Genomic DNA, 9,963 nt, shown 5'->3' with positions numbered 1-9,963 from the left:
AGAGAATGTAATATATGTGAATGCAAGATATGTGTACAATTTATGTCCTGATGTAACTCAAACTATATTTTTCAACTACTATGGCAGAATGCATTTTGATTATAATGTAAACAAATTATATGAATTTATTCATAGAATGTGCAAAAGTCAGCTTGTGTTCCCGTAAGTTTTAATCTATATTTGCGTAATTTATATGTATAATTTTTTTTCTAATAATTATAAAAAGTATTGAAGTATAAGTTGAGGTAGTTTTAAAGTCATTAACATAAAATGTAACAGCATTTATCGACCGTACCATAGTAGTTCATAGTCTGTTATTAATTATTTGGTGTAATATTCACGAACTTTAAGGTGTTTATGAGTTATTTAAGTTAGAAATAAATCCGTATGTTATATATATATTGTAATCAGGTACTACGTTGTTTGTATTTATCGATTATGCGAACGAAATAAAATTCAAAGAAATATAGAGAAAAGCTAAATATATAAAATTGGATTAATACAATGCTTGATATATATGCTACGCTTCTTCATTATTTCTTTAAAAAAAAAACGTGCGTACAAATATGGAGAAGCATAAGTCGGCATTAAATAAAGCATGTTTAAGGACTAGTGGCAGATATGCCGAAACTTTGATAGCACGATTTGCACGTGGGTACAGCACGTTGTGACAGATGTCCAGGTAATTTAGTGTGCACTGTCATGCATCTTGTGCATAGTACATCACCACAGGACCAACAATGATGCTGAAATAAGATAATCTATAAAGTAAAAATATAAAAAGGTTTTAACTTACAAGGTACACTCGTCAATTGTACCTTTTTGTTAAAAGCATCGAATGTAGTAGAGCATCCACATTCTTCTATATTTCGCGACGATTTCCATTCTAAGGCAACTGTCTTTAATTCATTTTCCAATTGATTCGCTTTTAGTTTAGCTCTCGCTTTTTCATCGTGATTTGCGGTATTCTCTATTATACTCTCTGACAAAGACTCTTTCGTGAATTTAGTGTCAAATTTATGCTTTCCCTTCTTTTGAGTGTTACTTGTATTTAAAAGTTGCCCCAAAGAATTTACTCGCTGTTGAGGAAAATTAAAATGCAGATATAAACGATGAACATTAATTTTTCGTTAAAATTTATAATATCATCTATTTGTTTGATTAAATTGAGATATATACTTTTAACAGAAGCTTTACATGATCTTCTAAGGAACTTGTGTGATCGTAGATCGTCAAAATTAAATCTTCGCACGTTTCTCTAGGATGTATTCCATTTTCAAATCTAAAATACAAGCCTCTCCAAAGACTGAAAATAAAATAACACGGTTTACATTCAAGCTGTATGGTTAACAATATTGAATATAAATCGTTGCACAAAAGTTACATGTTTATTACAGGATAGATTGAGGTGCTAATTTAGGTTGAAGAATATCAATAGAATCCTCGTTATTATAACGATTGCATCTGTAGATTGGGTTTATATACTCATTCATATTATTCGCTAAGTAGCCCCACAACGAATATGTTCGCTCAGATAATCTAAAATAATAGTTTATATTCATCATAAGTTTTTTTCATTTACATTTATCATGAAGAAAAAGATCGATATAAAGATCGATGTAATACCTTAATATTTGCCTTTCTTTCTCCGAATTTCCGATGAATGTACCGTATTGACAGCTATGTACATGATCATGTAACGTTAAAAGAAAATATTCATTGAATTGAAATTTATATGGATATTGCTGTAGCAGTTGGTATGTCGCATCTATAAACTGTGTAAATATTGGTGCGAGTTCTTTACCATCGCTACTGACATAGCCACAACGATCACTAAATTTATGACCAAACGATAGCCAATCCTTTTCTATTAAAGCCTGTAAAAAAATATTTTTTAATATGAGAGAAATGGAGTATATAAATTTAATCGAATAATAATTATAAATGCAGAAATTGAACAAATTGATATTATTTCCTCGGTGGTCTAATGCTCAGGACACTCGTACGGAATACAAGAGATCCGGGTTCGACTTCCGGCCGAAATAATATTTTTCGCAATAAGTTTAATTACAGTTTTTCAGCATATTAATATCTTTGACATATGATGCCTGATTGACCATCGAAATTATTAGAATTTAATTTAATTCGCGAAATTTACTGTAGTGGTTTAATTGTGTTTAGTCCAGAAATATTTCGGTGCACAGAGTTCGTTAGACTACAATTGTGGTATATATGTCAAGTACATATATATTATATTTAGTGATTCAAGATTGAATTATTTAAAGCATTTTAAGATCTAGCTTCGACCGTATAGGGCTCTTATTTATCGGTTATCTCTCACATACGCGGTCTAAAAATGATATTATTGATATTAAATTATTTACTTGAAAACCTTGAATGGTTCTATAAAATGGATCTAATAGTAATGCAGCCAGAGAGCACACTTGCGCAGTGCGATCCCATCCATCGCTACAATGCACTACTACGCTCACGCCGTTCGAAACTGCCCGTGCAATGAACCAAGCAGTTTCCAGAATAGAGCGAATATGTTTTAACCAACCGCTACTTTCTAGGCCACTTAAAAATGCGCTCATAGAAGTTGATCTTTGTACTAAAAGTTCAAATATAGATGGAAATTTAACAATTGTATGGTGATGTTTTATACATAAACTCTGTAAAAATGTTATACTTACAGTCCAAAAGCTTATTTAAACTCGTTCTCATTACGTGAATGTTCTCTATCCCAAAAAAATGAAATTTGATATTGTCATAGAAATTTTCGTTCTCATATCCTTTCCCTGCAGCTCTATTAGCAAAGGCATTAATCTAATTAAACAGAATGAAGTTTCGTTTTTAATACCTTGTATCCTTAGGAATAACTACAAAATCGTTTATTTTACATATTTATAGCATTTGTCATGACTGAAATAATTAAACATCAATTTGTTTTTAAAATCAATTGAATAAAATATTATCTCTAAAAAAGTTTAGAAAATATTTATAAATATTTTCTATTTCCAATTCTAAAGAATGACATATGAAAGAAGATATAGGGTAAAATAAAGGAATAAAATTAGGTCTAATATTTAATTGGAAAAGGAATTATATATTTTAATCATATACTCACCCGTGGCCTTGTATCGACAACATACATATACCGTGAATTAGGATTTGTACATAATATATTATGCATTATTTCTTCGTCTTCAGGACACCGTGCACTAAATCCCGAGAGTGGTTGACTGCAGCGGCAAATGACAGCCTGAAAGTTATTTTATTTGAAAATTTTTTATTTAAATGTTTAATTCATCATTTTGATCGAACCTTGTTTGAATGCAAATACGTTAAAACTGGTAGCCTTCCTCTGCTTCTAAACTTCGCACTGCCTAATAAAATGTTTTTAGTAGATGCACTGGGAACATATAAGTACCTAGGATAAGTATCGCAAAGCTGAAAAGAAAATTGATAGTTTAATTAACGGCGTTGAAATGCATAATGATAATACAATGGATATTACTTTACCTCATAATTAGTATTTAAATATGAAAGTGACCACTCCTCGTTAGGAACACCTTGCCGCTGAAATTCACTTTGCACATTGAAGAAGTTCCATCCTGCATGCTGAGGTAGTGTATCTTTATTTTCTTGATAATTAAAGCAATATAAATCTTCTACACTAGCTATAGTAAAATTAAATAACAAATTTTAATTTTTTATGTTAGGAATGATTATCTTAGAATTTATTCGGTATATGTTACATAATGTATAAACACAGCATTTTTAAAAAATTATTAGAAAATATTTATGTACAAAATATGATACAAATGTAATAGCTTGTTACCTGGGCAGGATAATTTTAATAATGTGAGATAAATCTCGTGGCAATCGCGTTCCTTCGGGATGACAAATGTGACAATGAAAAAATGCTTGCACTTAATATACAATGGTGATCCTGTGGTCGTCAATGGCTGTTTGTCTATATTAGAAATATGTGTATATAAAACCTGCAATATAACATTTTATTACTTTCGACACAAACTTAATAATAAATAATTTCTATTAGACTAATATGACTGATTTACCCATATCTTCTTTTTGCCGCTTCTTTCAACAAAGATAAGATGTGTCACTGTTAGGTAGAGTGTGCCAATGGAATGATTATTGCTATATTTGTCTAGCATCCTCACGTTCTCTACCTGCAAAATATATATTTCTTTTTGAAGTCTAATATTACAATATATATGCGAATAAAAAAACGTTTTTATCAACATTGCGATTTATTTGTGGTATAACTTAATACAAAAAAAAACGGAATCAATAAATAAATATGTTTAATATTTCTACCACTGTCAATTCGTTACTAATAAATTACAGTACGATAAATATTGAATCAGAAGTTGTTCATACCTTAGGAATCTTTATCTGCTCCATTTTCGAAGCCTTAAAAAAATTGCACGCAATCAAATAGCTATATTTTATTTAGGTAATTATATCGATTAACACATGCGTGTATGTATCACCCGAGTTTCATGATACCGGTGGATTAAAAGATAATCATTTGTTCTAAGCGTATGTGGACACTTGTCAGATATCTTAAGTTAACAGGCGAGGTTACGTGTACTACTCCCATTCCCTTTGAAACTTGAAAGTGACACTGACAGGTCAGTCAGATGGTGACAGTTTGCAATATGTGTGCAACAGTCAATACATTCCATATGGCCACACAATCAAGGTAAACATTTTTTTCAATGAGTTTCAGAACGCAGTCGTAAAAGAAATATCGCGGAGAGAGAGAGAGAGAGAGAGAGATTGCTACTTTCTCCCAAATTGTGTTTCAAAACCCATCAAAAGACAGGTTAATTCCACAGCGGATTGGACGCATGACGATGTAAATAAGGTGAGCATTTCTTGCTAACGCGTATTCCTTGCTCCATCCAATGAGTTAAAAAAAAACATTAAAAAAAGAATCAGCTGTCAAACTTCGTGGAGTTCCGAGCGATTCGGGTGAATTTATCTCATTACGTCTAATATTATGAAATAAAGTATGTGATATAATTTAAAAGGCACTTACTATTGCTTGTTATTAAACTGAAGTTGACATGGATCAAGCTAACACGGAAAAGTTGATCTCGAAATTAATTTCCGGCACCTATGAAGAATTCTGTAAAAATATTGTTGTGTTTCTAGAGATTGTAAGTATACATTTTGAAATACTTCTTTACTTGCTAAGAAACATAATATATGTTTTTCTCATCAAGACAGATATTTCTATAAAGCTTGCAATTTTAGAAGAAATTTTATTTCATTGATTCATTAGTTTTTCAATTTATTTTATCTTAATTTCACAATTTTGTATCCTAAATTAATAAACAAATGTGTCACTATAAGTAATTCTTTAAACTCTAATTCATTTATTATAAAAAAGTTTATATATATTTTTTTTAAATTCCCTCTTCTCTCTTCTGTTACATTCTCCTATAAATTATTTGAACGATTTATGCGTATTATACAAATGTTTTAGTATGATAAGAAGACGAATTTTGAAGAGTTGGATAGTACCTGTTTACGAGAGAAATTATGGAAGAGATTATTTTATTATTTAACAGATTATATTCATGTAGACCAACATCATCATTGTTTAGCTGCTTTGAGGATACTTAGGTAATTTATTTATATTATATATGTATATCAGAAATAAAAATATAATATTTCTCAATGATAAAAGATCAATAATAAAATCATTGAGAGTAATTAAATTTAATATGATTATACAAAATCATTAAAGAATAATTACTTAGTATTCTGGTACTATAATATATGTATATATATATGTATATATATATATATGTTATTAAAATTTACTCATTTATCTTTACACATTTATCATGCATTTATGTATTTTTGGGATATATTTGTGTGTATGCGCTATATTTATATATTTGTTCTAGCCGTGATAAAACTAACTTAAACGATTTAATCAATGATGATGAAATAAAAATTATATTACAAAATGCAGGCTTGACAAAAATATGTGAAAGTGAGCAAATTTCATGTATAATTGGTAAGAATAACTATTATTACATATATAACATAAATTTTGAATAGAAACAGATTCATTTAATGAACTAATGTTTAAAACTTAGTACAAAATGTACTAACAGAATCTCCTAAATCTTTATGCATTTACATCTCAATGTTTCATATTAAATGATATATATATATGTATTTAAACATATGAATGCTTTTGATTGCAGTTACGATAGAATCACTAAAGTTGCTGTGTAACTTATTATTTAATAGTGTAAAAGTGCAACAATCGCAAGTATTAATCTCTTCTTTGCCTTATCTCATCGATCGAATTAAAAATTATACGACACATGATCCCTATGATGTCAAATTATTTGACATGAGAATATTGTTTTTACTCACTGCACTAAATACATCTACGAGAGACATAATCAAAACTGATTTATATGGTGATGTATATCTTATTAAAATAATAGAGGAATTTGCAGCTCAAAATCAGAATAGCGAGGTAACTGTAAATAAAGTAAAAAGATTCACACACATTTAAATATCATTTATTGATATTTTACATATACTTTGTATCAATCTAAAAATTCAAATTTTCTCGTTATTTTTAGGCTGAAGAGATAACAATAATCTGTGAAGTTTTAAAAGTTCTATTTAATTTATATATACATTCTGATGATATTGGAGTTGACGACCAAGAAAAATATAAGAATTTGGTGTTAATTTTGTATAAATTGTTAACTCTGAAATACTCAGTGCAACAAGAAGATCTTGAAAGGTAAAATAATAATAACAATTTGTGATATCTTATTACAACTTTTGCATTAAAAGAAAATTAATTTAATATCTCTTTTTTCAGCCATATCGTCAATTTGTTGACTGTGATACCGTTTAGCTGTTATACATCAATTATACAAGCAGTTAACAGCACAGATTGCAAAGATGTATACCAAAACATGGATATGAGTGCTATATGCGTTTTACTTAGATTTTTAGATAAAAAATTAGAATGTAAAACACATTTACTAGAAAACTTCTCTCCAATAATTACTGCGTTGGTCAGACTCGTCAAATCAGAGAGGCTTGTTCGCAAATACGTAAGACTGCAGGTAAAATCTTGTAATAAAATTTGAAAGTTATTTTTATAATAAAAAATTTTTTTTAATCTCTACTCTCACTTGATAAAAAAAAAATTTTAGTAAATTGATTTTTTTTAAATTGCCCAAAATAATAAATAATCTCATGAATAAATTTTGTAGATTTTACCTCCATTAAAGGATGTGATGAATCGTCCTGAAGAAGGGACGACATTAAGAGCTAAGTTATGCAAGTTACTAACGTCGCCTATCACAGAGTTGCGTGATCTAGTTGCAGAACTTTTATTTGTTCTTTGTAAAGAAAATGGTATTTGTCTGCCGTAAAATATTTCAAGTGGCATAATTTTATTTAATGCTAATAATGTTATGACATTGTCAATATTACTTATAGTTAGCCGTATGGTGAAATATACAGGATATGGAAATGCGGCGGGAATGTTTGCCACTAAAGGATTATTAGGGCGTAGCCAAGCGGAAACGGCTTATTCTTCTGAATCGGAAGATAGCGAAACGGAAGAATATCAAAAGTACAAAGAACGGTAAGCAATCGACGAGAAATAGTTGCATTAGGACGGGGGGAACGAAAAACTTTATAAATAAATGGTTTTCTTTTATTTTAAGAATAAACCCAGTAACTGGATGTTTCGAGCATTCCAAACCAAATCCGTTTGAAGGCATGACAGAGGAGCAAAAGGAATATGAAGCTTTAAAATTAGTAAATCTGGTTGATAAATTAACAAAGTGAGTAGTGTATATTGAGATTTTATTTATTCGTCACAGATCAAAGATATGCGTAAAGATATACAATCATATCGAGATCTAATACTAAACAAAAGCTGTTTTTATATATTTATAACATCATTATGTAAACCAGCAATATATTATCAGCTGCAAACGCCATAATGATAATATATTTTTCTATATATATAAAAAAATATATATATCAAGATAACATCGTTGCTTAGGGAAGGAGTCGTGCGTCCTTGCCGCATCGGCGATGATGGGAAACCAGAACCGATAGAACACGTTCTTGAATTACAGAACGAATTACCGAAACAGCAATATGGCAGAAAGGACTCAGACTCCGAATAAATGTTATATATTTCCAAAATAGGACGATCTGTGTATGTATAGATGTAGCTATCTGAATAAAGATATTCAAGTCGAAAATTTGTTCTGTCATTAGGCCCGCACTAAATTAGTCGCTTCTATCAGATAAATATCAGTAACAATTGCTTATGTAAAATATATGATTATAAATATGCGAATATCGTATTAGAAAAACCGAATTTAAAATCGCAAATCGTTTTCTCATACATGAAATTGCGTCCGAGGTGATTACAGTGAATAAAAAGAATTTGATATTTAGTTGATTACTTTATTGAAAAAGAGAACAAAGAACAACATTACAAATTAAACAATTGGCAGGAAATAAAAAATATATAACAGTTTCCAAAATCACATGAAATATTTAAACATTACAATTTTGGTAAAATGTGTTATGTGCTTTGTGAGCATCACAATATATTATTATTGCATTGCAGCCTATGCGCAGACAAGAATGTATACTTCTACACGTTTCAAATAACTGCATAGTGATATCATTTGAGAATATCTTAGTATAGGACAGTACATATGAATTGACAGGTAATGGCAAATTGAGTTGATATGATGAAGCAATGTACGATCAACAAAGAACATTTATTTTCTTTTTTAAGGCTAAATTTGTCCATCCTATAATAAAATATTTTCAATATAATACATTTGACAAATATATAAGTAGCAAATGTTCCGTATCTTTAATTATGTAATACATTATGTAGATTAAAATATTTTTTTTTCTTTTTTTGTAAAAGTGTATATAGATGTGTATACGTATAATACCATAAATTTGAATATTTTATATAAAAATGAAACTAAAATTTGGTACAAGATAGAAAAAAGCTGATTTGCGGTAAATAAAAAGAAAAAAAATAATAGAAGAGAGTTAGATCTGTGTTACAGATATTTCGGGGACTAGTCTTGACAAACTTTGGAAGATAAAAAATCGTAAAACTCGTAAACTAAGAGATATATAGATACATATTTGAAATACTTCGAAATTCAAGTAGTCCGACAATGGAGGGTGGGTATGTTTAATAAAGGCTGAGTAGTCTCAAAGGGAACTGATTTGTGTGTACACAATTGATCTCTGGACGTGTATAACTCTAAATAATACGTTACATTACAAGATGACCATGCTCCTTGGCATCCCATTAGCATATAAAAAATATATTGGTATACACGCGCTTTCCATATTGCATTACAATTTACCTTTTTTTCGTCAGTTGTACTATTCTTATACAGTTTACATTTTGAAGTGTAAGTGATGTCGGAACATTTAAGATCTTTTTTTTTTCTTTCCCCAGAAATACCTCGTTCTATGCAAAATACCAATGGAGGTCTCAGGAAAACATGGTTTACACACAGTAATCCGCATTATCGTTTCGTGACAGCTGTTACAACATTTGTATGTGTACAACATAGGTTGAATCGTTAGAAAGTTCATTTCAAATATACATAGTACATGTTATTTAGTATGTTATTTAGATAGATTTGAGAGAAACGACACTAGAACTAATTTTGCATAGAGAAATGTGATGGAGCCAGGCTTTAACTTTTGGTAAAGCACAATTGCTCAATGTAGACGCTTATTTTCGATTATGCAATAAGCTGCAAATGAGCTGTAAGAAGCTTTAAGGATCAAATGTCGCTTTACCGTAAAAAGTTTCTCTCAAGTCAGCCTCGCGATCACTACTTAAAAGTAAGTAGAAATACGGAGATCACCGAACGG

At 29.7% G+C, this 9,963-nt stretch overlaps 2 protein-coding genes across 2 annotated transcripts; one reads left to right on the top strand and one right to left on the bottom strand.

The window, feature by feature from the left end:
• Nucleotides 1-286: 286 nt before the first annotated feature.
• Mtmr6 (Myotubularin related protein 6) lies at nt 287-4,791 on the bottom strand. Its single transcript, XM_018460448.1, has 13 exons — nt 4,408-4,791; nt 4,083-4,196; nt 3,842-4,004; nt 3,523-3,680; nt 3,325-3,450; nt 3,128-3,262; nt 2,694-2,826; nt 2,385-2,611; nt 1,627-1,877; nt 1,396-1,539; nt 1,180-1,306; nt 819-1,079; nt 287-746 (listed from the first exon to the last, which is right to left on the bottom strand). Exons 1-13 carry the CDS (start codon nt 4,429-4,431, stop codon nt 603-605), a joined length of 2,007 nt encoding a protein of 668 aa, XP_018315950.1. The 5' UTR covers nt 4,432-4,791; the 3' UTR covers nt 287-602.
• An 83-nt stretch (nt 4,792-4,874) lies between these two features.
• Nucleotides 4,875-8,526, top strand: ric8a (ric8 guanine nucleotide exchange factor A). The gene is made up of 10 exons (XM_018460485.1): nt 4,875-5,192; nt 5,522-5,661; nt 5,949-6,061; nt 6,255-6,550; nt 6,645-6,811; nt 6,893-7,142; nt 7,293-7,437; nt 7,522-7,669; nt 7,752-7,871; nt 8,096-8,526. The coding sequence occupies exons 1-10, from the start codon at nt 5,100-5,102 to the stop codon at nt 8,220-8,222; spliced, it is 1,599 nt and encodes a 532-aa protein (XP_018315987.1). The 5' UTR covers nt 4,875-5,099; the 3' UTR covers nt 8,223-8,526.
• The last annotated feature ends 1,437 nt before the right edge of the window (nt 8,527-9,963 follow it).

Source organism: Mycetomoellerius zeteki, unplaced genomic scaffold (assembly GCF_001594055.1).
Source record: "Mycetomoellerius zeteki isolate Tzet28-1 unplaced genomic scaffold, Tzet1.0 scaffold119, whole genome shotgun sequence".
NCBI lineage: Eukaryota > Metazoa > Arthropoda > Insecta > Hymenoptera > Formicidae > Mycetomoellerius > Mycetomoellerius zeteki.
The sequence above is the reverse complement of the archived record's forward strand: the minus strand, read 5'-3'. Positions and strand labels throughout refer to the sequence as shown.

What these genes read in the sequence shown, in the direction of transcription:
- Mtmr6 (XM_018460448.1), bottom strand. Translation starts at nt 4,431, where the DNA reads ATGGAGCAGATAAAGATTCCTAAG. An exon ending in CGTATTTGCATTCAAACAAG is followed by an intron (nt 3,263 to 3,324) that starts GTTCGATCAAAA and finishes AATAACTTTCAG; the next exon opens with GCTGTCATTTGCCGCTGCAG. An exon ending in TTTAAATAAGCTTTTGGACT is followed by an intron (nt 2,612 to 2,693) that starts GTAAGTATAACA and finishes TTGAACTTTTAG; the next exon opens with TACAAAGATCAACTTCTATG.
- ric8a (XM_018460485.1), top strand. Translation starts at nt 5,100, where the DNA reads ATGGATCAAGCTAACACGGAAAAGTTGATCTCGAAATTAATTTCCGGC. An exon ending in TTGTTGTGTTTCTAGAGATT is followed by an intron (nt 5,193 to 5,521) that starts GTAAGTATACAT and finishes CAAATGTTTTAG; the next exon opens with TATGATAAGAAGACGAATTT. An exon ending in TGTTCTTTGTAAAGAAAATG is followed by an intron (nt 7,438 to 7,521) that starts GTATTTGTCTGC and finishes TATTACTTATAG; the next exon opens with TTAGCCGTATGGTGAAATAT.